The sequence below is a fragment of the Myotis daubentonii genome, chromosome 4, assembly GCF_963259705.1.
Source record: "Myotis daubentonii chromosome 4, mMyoDau2.1, whole genome shotgun sequence".
NCBI classification, from domain to species: domain Eukaryota; kingdom Metazoa; phylum Chordata; class Mammalia; order Chiroptera; family Vespertilionidae; genus Myotis; species Myotis daubentonii.
The window spans coordinates 83,219,219-83,233,746 of NC_081843.1; the positions used below are offsets into that span (position 1 = coordinate 83,219,219).

Below are 14,528 nucleotides of genomic sequence, written 5' to 3' on the forward strand. Positions count from 1 at the left end.
CGATAAATAAGCCCACTTCTCTGTGCTCCAGGTTTCACACTCTTAAAATTGGGATACTTGTGCCACTACCTTCCCACATGGGGACAGTAAAGATCTCCTATTTGTTTTTAATAAGGGAAAAACTAATTCCAAGGGTTACTGTAATAGGAAATAAAAATAAATTTCAGGTTTTCTTCTATAAATCTATTTCCACAATTCTTTATTCCAGACATTAAATCACATAACAATAAAATGTAAAAAACACTGTTTATTGCACATTTACTATATATTAGACAACCTTATAGTAAATGAACCATTAAGTTGATTATATTTTGGACATGCATTGCTGTTTTAGACTATTGAAAATCAGTCAAAAATTTTTTTAAATTTCTTGGGGTGAGTAATCTTGTAATTCAAAAAGTGTTAATATATATATCTCCAAGTTTCTATTGGTGTGAATTAGTCTCTTTTAATATTTACTATTCTCTTCTTATAATAATTTAAAATGTTGCACTAAAGCTACTCTTCAGTCTGTAAAAAAGGTATAGTCAGCTTTCTCAGTAATAGAAAGGGACTTTATTTGGGATGACTGGAAACCAAAACGGAATATACCCTGTTAGATTTAGTTCCAGAGACTATGGTTTATTTTCAATGCATATAATATTCCTGGGAATAAGTGGTGAATGACTAAATATTTTTTCTGATATCTATCCACATTATCATTTCATTTTGTATTTTTACTAGTTATAAGTGGAGGAAAACCTCAGTCTTTACAATGAAGATAAGTATAAAAGGGACACTGTAAAATCAGAGCCCACAAATCCTAAATGAAGAACTATTACATTCATAGTTCATTGTTGCTAAGAGCTAGACAGATAAAAGTTTAGTTTGTTACATGAAAAACATTAATAAGTTACTTATTCTCAGACTTTCTATAAACACTCACATTTTATATAATACAACATTATAAAATTTCAAAGCACACTTAAAAAATGTTTAAGTAATTATTGTCTACATCATCTGTGATTGTTCAATTGTGGTAAGATGTGAAAATTCCTAAAACGGAAAGAAAAAATAGCAAAGAAAGCAGAAAACGATGAATCCAATGATCCAATTCACTGAATAAATATAGATGATCACCATATCCATGTCAAACCACCAACCACGGCTATCATCCTCAAAATGCAGGTAATCCATTCTGTGTGCACCATGTGGGAACTGCCTTCTTGTAACTGGAGCTGCACGTCTGTGGAAACCTAGAAGATGTATGGACATGTTAAAGTTCATTAAATTCAGGTATGTGATCGGAAAGGATGCTGCATTATGAACACAGGTACCATGAACTGAGCATACTGAAATTTCACTGAGTGGTTTTCCTATCCCTGACAGTTTTTTTAGTGGTAAGTAACTATGAGAAGTCTCTTATAGTTAAGGGTTTTAAGGGTAGGGACAATAAATTCTGAGCAAAGCTAAATTAGCTAATTAATTAAATAAAATTAGGAAAGCTAAAATAAAATGAACTTTAATTTTTTATGAATTTCTAATTATATATCTACTTATATGATGTGCCCTGACCAGGAATCAAGCCTGCAAACCTTTTTGGTGTATGGGATGATGCTTCAACCAACTGAACCACCTGCCTGGGCAATAAGTAGATATTTTAATATATCATTCCAAGAATAGATTTCTATTGGAGTTAATGGAGGAGCTTCTTTACTAGGAATTCACTTTTACACAGATTTAACTACATCCTACTATCGGTGACAAACTGATAATAATTAGTTTGGTATTGTCATGGTTTAAAGAGTATTCACTATTATTAGTACATTTTAACTATGCTACTTTAAAGTAAATTACACAATAAAGACACATAATTCATACTTTTCTGGCTACATAATAGTGCAGTGAAAATCAAACTCTTCAAGCAATCAGGAAATTTGGATTCTTATGCCAATATTATCCATACTCATCTGGTCAAGTCAAAATGGTGTCTCTGTATCTAATGAGCTGTTCATACGGCTTCCCCCATTTAATCTGTTAATGTGATGAATTCAAATAGGATTTTTTTAAAAAATGTTGAACACATTTTAAAAGATCTATTAAAGTTATGAATACAGTGATAGATTTTCCAACATTTTATCATTTGAGATGCCTGATCTAGGACAGTCTCAGATAATATGCTAATCATTTATTCCTTCATACCTAGGATAAACTCCATGTGCTTGTGATACTGGTTTTTATGCACCAGTGAATTCAGTTTTCTATATTTTTATGACATCTTTATGCCTATTTCTGTAAGGAAGATTAGTCTATAATTTTTTATGCTATTTTTGCCTGGTTTGTATATCATGATTTTATTGGCTTCATAAAACATGTTGGCAGTGAGGTGACAATTCTCCATGCATATCTCCTTATCTTGCAAGCAGAGATACTGACTGCCTTTGTTCTGTATTGTTTTTGAGAATTATTTCTATAATAAATAGTCTTGGGAGATAGTATATCCCTCTGTGAAGGTTTGGTTTATAGCTTTAGAACAGCACAGTTTAAGTGCCTGGTAGAAAATATTTGAGTTTTGTAAGCTTAGCGCTCTCCATGGTAATGCACTCTAACACATGTGTAGACAGAATCTGGCCCTATTGGTAAGACTCTATAAGAGGAGGGGTGCACATCACAAATGCTGCTGCTCTGGCTACTGCTGTGAGTAATAAACCATCCTGTCTCTGACCCAGAAGTCTCGTCTCGGGTCTTCTGCAAGCATCCATGCAACTGGAAGAATTAAAGAACCAGCCTTCCAGAATCTCAAACAAGTACCCCTGCCTCTCCATAAATTTTACTTTGTAAAAATAATTTATTTCACAATTTCTCTCATATCTGAGAGAAAACAAGGCTATGATTTATTTTCCCCAGAGAATATGGTCCAAATTTATATCTGCTATCAAAATCCATAAAATAACCTACATTATTTTGATTTTTTCAAAGACAGACTATCAACAGCTATCTTGAGATATTCATTTTTGCAATTTTAGCAACTTGCACAGAGCTTATAGTGGGTATTCAATATGTGTTTGTTGAAAGGGTACCTGTATATAAAAGGATGTACTTAAGGGAATAATTATCATATTATCTGAGACTGTCAGAAATCAAGCCTCTCGCGTGCATTTTCAGTAGGAACTGAATATTATAAAAATATTTGAGATACTATATGTAATTTAGAGCCCTGACATCAGTATTGAAAAGGAGGTACGTCCTATCCTTCATGCAATGGGACCAAGGTTGAAATACGGTGTTACACTGCTCTGTATTCTTCAATTACATAAGCATTTTGGTGCCAAAAGTTGATTGATATAAGTAGGCCTTAGCAGAGGTGGAGTGATATTTTTGTAATCCCAGGTAAGTATAGAGTTACTTTGTTAATATGCTTGAAAACAATGCAAAATGGATTTTAAATTTCATCTTTATCTCCTGTAACTTTAGGATTGCAGAGTCAAATATATATAAATTCTACAGAATTAAATTTTATATTGACTAAGTTAAATATGTTGCAGATTATTTATAATTCTATAACACTTAATTTTTAATATAGTTTATAAAATTATCAGGCTAAATTATAAAAATTTTAAATGTTTTGTTTCTGTAACCAGGCAGAAAAATCATTATTAAAAAACGTTTTTATTGTAGTAAAATATATATAACAGAATTTACCATTTTAACCATTTTCAGTATACAATTCAGCGGCATTAATTACATTTACAAAGTTGTGCCACAATCATTACTATTTCAAAAATTTTTTTTTCATTACCACAAAGAGAAACTCTCTAGCCATTAAGGGATAATGGCCCAATTCTCTACTCTCTCTAGTCTCTGGTAACCTCTAATCTACTCTCCGTTTCTATGAATTTGACTATTCTAGATATCTCATATAAGTGGGTCATACAATACTCATCCTTTTGTGTCTGGCTTATTTCACTTAATGTTTTCAAGAGTCACTGATATTGCTGCACGTATCAGAACTTCATTCCTTTTTATGGTTGAGTATATTCCATTGTATATATGTACCACATTTGTTTATCCATTACTTTGTTACAGATATTTGGATTGTTTCCATCTTTTGGCTGTGGTGAGTAATGCTGCAAAGAACACTGGCATACAAGTATTTGCCTGAGTCCCAGTTTTCCATTCTTTTGGGCATATCCTCATGAGTATAGCTGTTGATCATATGGTGATTTTATGTTTAGCTTTTTGAGGAAACTACAAACTTTTTTAATAGTGGGATGCATCATTTTACATCCTAACCAGAAATGACAAGGCTTCCATTTATCCATCAATGGACACTTCGGTTGTTTCTAATGCTGCAATGAACATGAAAACACAGATATCTCTTCAAGATAATTTTTGTTCCTTCAGCTACATATGCCCAGAAGTAGAATTGCTTTGGGAACCTCCTTACTGTTCCCCCTAGTGCAGTGATGGCGAACATTTTGAGCTCGGCGTGTCAGCATTTTGAAAAACCCTAACTTAACTCTGGTGCCGTGTCTCATATAGAAATTTTTTGATATTTGCAACCATAGTAAAACAAAGACTTATATTTTTGATATTTATTTTATATGTTTAAATGCCATTTAACAAAGAAAAATCAGCCAAAAAATGAGTTCGTGCGTCACCTCTGACACGCATGTCATAGGTTCGCCGTCACTGCCCTCGTGGGTGTACCAGTTTACATTCCCACCAAAAGTATACACAGGCTTCCTTTTTTCCGCATCCTCACCAGCATTTGTTATCTCTGTATTTTCAGAAAATTTGTTGTTAGTGTATAGAAACACTATGATTTTTGCATGTTCATTTTGTATCTTCCAACTTTGCTATATTGATTAGTTCAAAATTGTTTTTGGTTGATTCTTTAGGATTTTCTACATTAAAAAAAACATGCTTCCGTAAATAGAGACAATTTTACTTTTTCCTTTCCCATTCTGATGCCTTTTATTTTTTTCTCAGACCTCACTCTGGTTAGGACTTCCAATATATGTTGAGTAAGAGTGGCAAGTGATAATGCAATATAGAATTGTTCACAAAACAGTAGTACCTAAAATTTCTCAACAAAACTTGAATTACTACAATACAATTTTAGAGAAGTTAAAACATGAACGTAGAATACAACTTTGCTAATAAAAGCCACTTCATTGCCAGCATCGTTGTGAAGTTTGTTTGAAATATCCTAAACTGTTTTGGTTAATTATAACACAAGTCTGATACTGCTGGTGCAAGTAAATATTTTCATATTATCCTATTAATTTAGTGAGCCGATACTCTAATAACTGTTGGAATTTGTGGTCATACCTCTCACTTAATATTCACCTGTCTTAAGCAATAATAAATAAGTCTACTTCATGTACACTGTAAAAATGAAAGATGCGGGCAAGCTTTGGTATGTAAATTACAGCAGTAGCTCCACCAGTTGCCAAAAAAGACCTGGAACTTTCAAGCATATCCTTAGATTGTGAGTGTACTTGTCATGTCCCCAAGGGAGAGAAGTTGGGACTTCCTCTTCCTGGAACTTCTCTTCCTCTCTCAATACTTCCTTGATAACCCTCATTTAACAGACGATGGATTTAGTGCTTTAGATCGACTATTAAAGTGCTAAACACTTTGTGGTCTCCCAAATCCCATGACATTTTTCTTGGAGAGGTGGTGTTCTCAGCATATTGGCTAAACTCTAATTTGTGCAGATTTCTAATATTTGCACTGCAGTTTCAATTACACTTGTATTTGCTATCTAAACCAAATGGATAACTGCTATGCACTATTAAACCATCACTGTACATTTCAGTGTAACATAAACACCATTCATCTCCTTTACTTATAACACTGTATTCTATCTGATTCATTCATTCTTTGTAGTAATTAAGATAGGTTACTGCCTGGAGTCAGAGAACAAAGAAGAGACCTGTACCTTTACATCCAGAGTCCACACTTCTGTTACTTAGTCAAGTCCCAGCCACTTCTCAATGTATCCTGGTACTTTGCCTGCATAGTGGAATCTCCTGCGGAGCTTTACATCCTGCTCGTATTTGGAGCTCATCTCCTGAGGTTCTGATTTGAGAGGCCTGGGATATGACCAGGGCCTTTGGGATTCATTCGAGGTCATAAATGTGAAACAACAGAAACTAATACCCAGAACAGTTTGGCTTCCCAAACCAAACCAAAACAAAACCTTAGCTCTTCCCTCATGAAAAAAAAATTATCTGTGAACAAAATTGTTCATTTCAGAGGAGGTTTAATGCACTTTCTGCTACAATGCAGCACACCAAGTCTAGGGTACATTTACCAGGTGGACCAGTTAATAATGCAGATTTTGTCATCAAAGAAAACACGATAATTTCAAGAGAAACATCAAAAGTGCTTTATTCAAAGTAATGTCCATTGCTAGCTACACATTTCCTCCATCTTTCAGGTAATTTGTGGATTCCGTCCCAATAGAACTTTTCTTGTTTTGAGGCAAACCATTCAGAGACCCAATTTCCCACGTCTTCGTACGTTTGAAGTGCTGCTCAGAAAGTGCGTGTGCCATCAATCAGAACAAGTGGTAATCTGAAGGAGCAAGGTCTGGTGAATACGGCGGGTGGGTTAATACTTCCCCAGGCAAGATCTTTTAACATGTCTTTAACTGGTTTTGAAGTGTGTGATGGGGCGTTATCATGAAGCAAAATTACTTTGCCATGTCTTCTGGAACATTCTGGTCATTTCATGATCACAGTGTGGTTCAAATTGATTATTTGTTGTCGGTAGTGATCAGTATTCATGGTTTCACCTGGTTTTAGAAGCTCATAATACACCGCACCTTTCTGATCCCACCAAACGCAGAGCATTGTCTTCTTTCTGAAGCGATTTGGCCTTGCAGTCGATGTTGATGGTTGACCTAGATCAACCCATGACTTTGTGCGTTGGGGATTTTCAAAATAAATCCACTTTTCATCACTAGTCACAATTGGATGCAAAAAAGACTTTCTGTCGTGCCATTGAAGCAACATTTTACTGATGACTTCAGTTTTCCATTTGTCTTTCGTTCAGTTGATGTGGCACCCATTTTTCTTCCTTTAAAGTCTTTCCCATTGCTTGTAAACTATCGGAAATTGTTTGCTGAGCAACATTTAATCTTTCTGCAAGTTGTTTTGAGTTTGTCACTCATCTTCATCCAATAATGCTTGTAATTGTTGGTCTTCAAACTTTTTCAGTTGACCTGGACGCTCTTTGTCTTTCACATCAAAATCATCACTTTTAAAGCGTTTAAACCAGCATTCACAAGTATCTTGAGATGGAGCGTGTTCACCATAAGCTTCCCAAAGCATATGATAACTTTTTCTTCAAAATAAAGTAATGAATTAAAACTTCCCACAAATGCTTTTTGGGCACGAAATACGACATTTTTAAGCATAAAAATATCTATGATATTAACACCTTAAGCAAATTTGACACGAAGTTTTGAAGCTTGCTGACAATACAACAAAAGAGCATACATATCAAATTGCATATATATCAACATATGTGTAACTCCACTTTTGAAAAAAATTTGCATTATTAACTGGTACAACTAGTAAAAATCTCACTGACTTACCTCAAACTTTCTGGGAAGACAGATTTCTGGGTTATATTCAATTTCCTTCTGGTTGAGCATGTACTGTTTTGTTTTCTTTTGCATGTGGATATTCCTTCATTTATACTGGGCATGTTTAAACTTGCAGAATCAATCTAACACCTTCAGGCAAATTAATGATGAAATAAAAACAATTCCCTAGGCTTTTGCAAGAAATGGATGGATTTGTCCTAAATATATATATCAGACGCCAGCATTTTAACACGCATGTTTTAGTGCATGGAATATTAAATCATGACCCTCCCCCCATTTCTGTGACTTGAGTCTATTTAGAAAAGAATTCAACAGCATGGAAGTTTTCTTTTTCATGTTTGTTTGTTTTTGGCAAAAAGATCTTAGTAAAATCTGCTAGCTTGTTTGCTTTATATATAATATTTTAATATTATAGGTATATTTATCTTTATATACTTATGTCATTTTTCTTTAGGGAACCAACTAACATGGCTGGAAATACATCAACTTGATACTGGTTACTGAGATGCAATTCCTGGAAATGTTAGACACTTCAGGGGAAAGAACTAAGATTCACAGAGCCATCAGTGCAATTAGTACCTGAGAAGAGATGTAAAGGGCTAGCTCACATTTACCTAGAGTATTTCCATTACTTTTCACATTACCCATTTTATGTAGAAATACATAAATATGTATTTTAAGAAGAAAAAATTTAAAACACATCTGCATACTCATCAATATGAGACACTACTTGGTAGGGTGAGAAGGAATGAGTCCATGTGAGGTGAGCGAGCTCAATAGCTGAATGAATTCAGGAAGAGTTTATATGAGCTTCTTTGGCTAGAAAATCTAAAACAATGTCAAAATGTTTTGTTTTTGTGAAAAGAACACTAATTTTGTAGAGACAAAGGCATCTATGGAGATGTCTATTCTTTCCTATATGCACTACTTCCTTCTACAAACCTTAGAGTACTAAGCTGAACAGAAGCTCTCTTAGGGACACAATTAACATGGCATGGTATGTGGAGTAGTGTGGTATAACTATGAAAATCACAATCCCAGTTTTCAAATATGATCCCAATTTTATATCATTTTTAAAGAAGATGATTCAATCAATATCCAATTAAATATAGTTAATTTCTTATGAAAAATAATTAGAAATAAAGAATAACAAAAATACTACATGTAATGTATAAAATCACTGAGGAAAATATATGGTTTTAAATAATTTTTTAAAAAGTAAAGAGATAAAAATTAATCTAGAATGCCACTTTAATAGGGTATAAAAAGGACAGAATAAATCCAAAGAGAATAGCAGAAAGGATTTAATGAAGAGCAGAAGTTATGAAATAGGAGAAAAAGATACAATTCAGTTAATTTAAAAAATTGGTTATTTAAAAATAATATTGACAAGTATCTAGCAAGATCAGGTAAAAAACAGGGCACGAGTAAATAAAACTACAAAGAGAATATAATTATAAATAAGAGGAGAGGTTAAAATATACATTATAAAAAATTTTAACAAATTTTAAAACAAAAAAATAAATATGAACAAATTCCTAACAAAAAGATAAATTATATAAACTGACTCAAGATGTTGACAAAGCAGAATATGAAAAAAGAGACAATCTTACTAATAAATACAGATGTAAAAGTCTAAAAAATGATTACATTGAGTTTATTCCAGAAATACAACAGCACTGTAACATTAGAAAACTGATTATAACCATGAAATGCTAAAACTATTTCAAAAAATTAAAAAAATTCATTCAACAAAAACTATTACCAAACTGGGAATAAATGGAGCTTTCTTAAAACCTCCAAAACACCAGCAATAGTTCTACTAAATGATAAGTAAAAGCATTCCTTTTCAAGACAGGGATGCTGCCATCACTGTTTTTATGGAAAAATCAAACAAAAGTCCTAGCTTAGAAAGTATAGCAAGAAAAAAGAGGAAAAAGTATGCATATTAGATCGAAATATACTAAAATTGTCTTTATTTACAGATATGATTGTCTTCGTTGAAAGCCCCTTAAACCTTATAGATAACATCACTAATCATCATGCATATCAAAACCACAATTACATACCACCTAACACCAGTCAGAATGGTTATCATAATATGAACAAATAAAATGTGTTGGTGAGGATGTGGAGAAATAGAATCCCTTATGCATTATTGGTCTGACTGAAAACTGGTGTGGCCACTATGGAAAACAGTATGGAGAGTCCTCAAAAAACTAAAGATAGATATAAGATATGACCCAACAATTCCACTTCTGGGCATTTATCAAAAGAAAATGAGAACACTAATTTGAAAAGATATATGCACTTCTATGTTCATTGCAGCATTATTTACAACACCCAAGATATGGAAGCAACCCAGGTGAACATCCATAGATGAAGGGTTAAAGAAGATCAAGAAAGCAGTTACAAAAGAGGCATCCAAAAAGCTGACATGCATTTAAAGGGATTTCAAATTATTAGAGATCAGAAAAAAATGCAAAATAAAATAGTAATGATGTTCTTAATTCCCATTTTCTGCCAAATTTGTCATTTTCCATAGTTCTAATTTTTTCCTGACCTTCACACACTGTTAATTATACTGGTTATAATCGCTTCTCGGCCTTTTGGCTAAGATCAAGTGTAGTATCTGTTCTTATCAGTTTAATTATACTGGTTATTTGGGAGAACTCTTGGCACTATGTAGTGAAATTAATTATATTCATACTAGAGGCCCAGTGCACAAAAATTCGTGCACTCAGGGGGTCCCTCAGCCTGGCCTGTGCCCTCTCACAGTCCGGGACCCCTCGGGGCATGTCCACCTGCCGCCTTAGGCCCACTCCCCAGGGGATCAGGCCTAAGCTGGTATCCTTCTGGCAGCCCAGGAGCCCTTGGGGGATGTCCGACTGACGGCTTAGGCTCCTGGAGGGAGCGGGCCTAAGCCATCAGTCGGACATCTTTAGTGCTGCTGAGGAGGCGGGAGAGGCTTCTGCCACCACCACAGAGCTTGCAGCCCTTAGCCTGGCTTGTGGCTGAGCAGAGCTCCCCCTGTGGGAGCTCACTCACCACCAGGGGGCAGCTCCTGTATTGAGCATCTGGCCCCTCGTGGTCAATACATGTCATAGTGAACGGTATTTCCCGATCGTTCCACTGTTAGGGTCAATTTGCATATTATCCTTTTATTATATAGGATTCTATGACCCAGACATTCTGCTCCTAAGTCTATACACCAAATAAATATTCACACGGTCCACACTACAGTATCATCAGTGTTATTTTAGTGGCAGGGAGTTGGAGGTATTTTGGATTCCAGTCAGTGAATAGAGAGGAAAAATGAGGTAGATACACACCTCAGGAGAGCATTAATTAGAACCCACAGATTAGAGGTACACATAGCCACCTGGATGGATCTAAAAGTCTAGTGCTAAGTGAAAAAGATAAGAAACAGGTTGGGAATCAAACCTTTTAAATCTCCCTTTCATACAAAACCAAAAAGAAAAAAAGAATTTTAAAATATAATAAAATAAAACAATAAAAAGGGAAGAAAATTAAAAACACAAACTTTCACAGCATGACAATTTAATTTGCAAACACAATATAACTATACACTATAATACCAGTGTGGCTCTGTTCTTTAAAAAGGATACAAAGGCAGGCTCAAGCAAAAACAAACCAAACCTCCCATTTCCATAAATTAAAAATATATGCACAAAAACCAATAGTACACATTATATAAGAATACAAACAGACGATAAATAAACCCAACCTCATGGAAAGTAGGACTGGGGGCAGTCTAGTGAGGATGGTATGCCGTAAGTGAAGAAGCAGGACAGGCACAACTCTCCCCCGTACCCAATGTTCAGAAAACGAGGAGAACAACAACACAGCAAGTACATGGGAATATCTCTAACCTAAAAATGTGTATGACATTTGTAAAGAAAATTGTAAGATTTTACTATAAGATGTAAAGATTTAGAGGATCTCAATAAAAGGAGAAAAACCAGTGAGTGGATAGGGAAAGCTATTACTAAAAGGTGTCCATTTTCCCCGCAGTTGACTAATACATTGAATAGATCCTCCCTCACTCAAGCCAACATAGTTTTTCATTGAACCTGACAAGCTGGTTTTAAAACCCAAAAAGAAAAAAGCCAAGGCTCTCTTACAGAAAAACAAGTTTTTAAAAGGTGATGTCAGGACATAAAACTTTAGCAATTAAGACAAAAGGGTATCTCAGAAATAGACCCACACAATGGAAATTTAAAATATGACATATTAGCATTGAGGATCAGTAGGGAAATAAATTTTTTTCAATAAATAGTTAGAAAAAAATTAAACAGAAAAATCCCCCAAGCAGTTGGATCCCCACTTACAACACAGCAGCTCCCCTTCCCCTAATCCCACAAAACACCACCACAAATCAATTCCAAAGACCTTTAAATCTATTTAAGAAACACTTAGGAAATGGATAAAGAATATTTTAAGGAAATAATACACACCAGAAAGATGATGAAGAACTATAATTCATTGGAAGATATCATAAAGTGAAAAGACCACAGCTGCCATTCTTATAATTAACAGAAAAAGGAGTCACCAAAAATATTTTAAAAACTCTCAATAATCAACAAGAAAAACACAATAGGAAAATGGACAAAATTCAGAAATGAATATCACAGCTGAAGAAACTCAATTGCCCAATATACATATAAAAGTATGTTCAATTCCTATTAATAATTAGAGAAATTAAAATGCTGATGAGATCTCATTTTATACCTATCAGACCATCAAAAGCTAAAGGACTGAAAATATCAAATGTGGTAGACAAAGCTGGTGATAAATCAATAGAGTCATTTAGGAAAATGGTTTGGTTTAGGTAATTAAGTTAAAGATTTTTTTTTATGACCCAGCAGTTTTCTACTGGAATATATTCTGAGGAACTCTTATGCTCCAGGAGACAAGAGACAATGTTTAGAGCAGCACTGTTTTTAACAACAAAAACCTGGACAGCTCAGCTGCTCATCAGCAGGAAGAATGGATGCCTAGGAAATGGCGCCATAGCCACAGGAGGAACAACGGTATAGCAGTAAACATAAGTGAATGTGGTTACACTTCCTGAAATGGATGAATCCAAGAAACATAATGCTGAGTGACAACGCGTATGTAGAAGAATATATGCATTAACATTGCAAATGTTCAAAAACAACCAAAATTAAATGAAGTTAAGTATACACATGTATACTTATATAAAGAAATGATAGACACAAAATTCAGGGAACAGAAAGCAAACAAAGAAATACAGAAGGGGCACAGGAACCCTGGTAACTGAGGAGTCCAGTGTGCGATTAAAATCCTGTGTGTGGCAATTACAGAGGCTTTACCTGGCAGGCCTCGCAGGGAGAGGGGCCCTCCCACACCAGTCTTGGTGTACGGCCAGGCCAGGGCTTATCGTCTCTGAAGGAGTTGCAGTCAAGGTCTCAGGCCCCCTTGCCAGTGATGCGTTCACATACTGACATCCTATCCCAGCGCCTCATTCCTACCCAGGTCTTTCACGTGAAGCCGTGGCAGAGGGCTTCTCCAGGCACCTCTGCTGAACTCTCTTTGCGAGAAGGGGGAAACCTTCAAGACATTTTTTCTGACTCTTAGTACCCAGTACTTTTCCACTCCTAGCCCTTCTCATTTGCTACCCCCTCCCCCCCACTAAAAATATCCCCTAAAAACAACAACAAAAAGCCCTTACAAACCTCAAGGTCCATTAAACTGCCGGTGCCTTTTGATCAGAACTCCCTCAGCAGTGAGATGATCCCCACCTCTGTGCTGACCCACCTGACCCTGGACCAGGGTGTGGTTCCAGGGGGAAAATGGAACGGAGGGAGGGGGTTTTTGGGAGGGGGATTTGGCATTTCCTTCGGGTTTAGACTCTTGCTTATAGCATTGCACCAAGTGGTTAAAGGCTTAACTCTTTCAGTTTTGACTGAGCCTGACAGCTGGGCTCTCCCTGAGCCCCTAACAGTAACCTATTGCTTAAGTTAGGTTGTGTAATAAAGCTACTTTGAACTCCTCCATAAAAACTTGAGCTCTGTGTGGAGGACAAATAAGATGAAACCACAAAGAAGTAACTGTTTAAATTATAGCATCAGCACCCACGAATACAAAAAATGAAGGAGATTATGGGGTGATCACAAAGTGCTTCATTCTTTTTAAAATTTGGGTGTATCGTAGAAGGTAGGATACAAAGGAATATTTTAAAACACATAATTCATATTATAAATTCTCTCCTCTTCAGAATAAAATCCCTTAAGTAAGACTGATTTTCTTAGATTTGATTTCATATTTGGGGCAAAATGTGATACATTTTAAATATTTTTACCCCAATTCTTTGGATAATGAGTTTCTACAGATACTAACCACTTTAAAATATATGTGCTTATATAATGGCCTTAAACTACTTTCTTCATTCAAACCACTGTATAAAGTTATATTTGATCCTTAAACTACTTTCTTCAAACCTTAGGGAGTTTGTAAATCAGTTAATTTTTTTACCTCAAGCATGCAGGCTCTGTTTCTTTCTCCTTTTGGTTGATGTCCTTGCTGTGCTATCATCCATCTTCTTTACAAAAGTCCCTCCTGTTCCCTGAAGATCACAGTTCCCCATATCCCACATCTAACCCTTCCCTCCCAGACCCCGTAATATCATCAAGGGCAAGTACTAAAACTGCACAATGGATCATTCTCTGACATACCATGGTTTTATAAAAGGTGAAATTATATTTTAAACTCATATTGTATGATCATTTGTTACTGTATAAACAGTAAGAAATTCTCAAAGGTGGAAAAGGTATTATAGATTGCCTTGCCTGTATTTTGATAATTCCTTCTATGTAGTGCAATTTGTTATAATTTAGGAAGTGCTTTCACATTAGCTCATTTGATCCTTATAACAACTCCATTA

General features: G+C 35.1%; 1 protein-coding gene and 1 non-coding gene across 6 annotated transcripts in view; one reads left to right on the forward strand and one right to left on the reverse strand.

Annotated features, from left to right (window-relative positions):
• Positions 1-232: 232 nt before the first annotated feature.
• The window catches only part of RNF180 (ring finger protein 180), a 91,965-nt gene continuing 77,669 nt past the window's right edge, over positions 233-14,528 (reverse strand). For 4 of the 5 annotated variants that reach the window (XM_059694544.1, XM_059694543.1, XM_059694542.1 and 1 more), the window contains exon 7: positions 233-1,235. In XM_059694544.1, coding sequence (XP_059550527.1) covers positions 1,036-1,235 — 200 coding nt within the window. In that variant the 3' untranslated portion in view covers positions 233-1,035. Of the gene's footprint in view, positions 1,236-6,352; positions 7,336-14,528 lie in introns of those variants that run through there. The other variant, XM_059694545.1, reaches the window with a different exon arrangement.
• Positions 10,194-10,391, forward strand: LOC132234025 (U2 spliceosomal RNA). Its single transcript, XR_009452851.1, has one exon. It is a non-coding gene; the product is annotated as a U2 spliceosomal RNA (small nuclear RNA).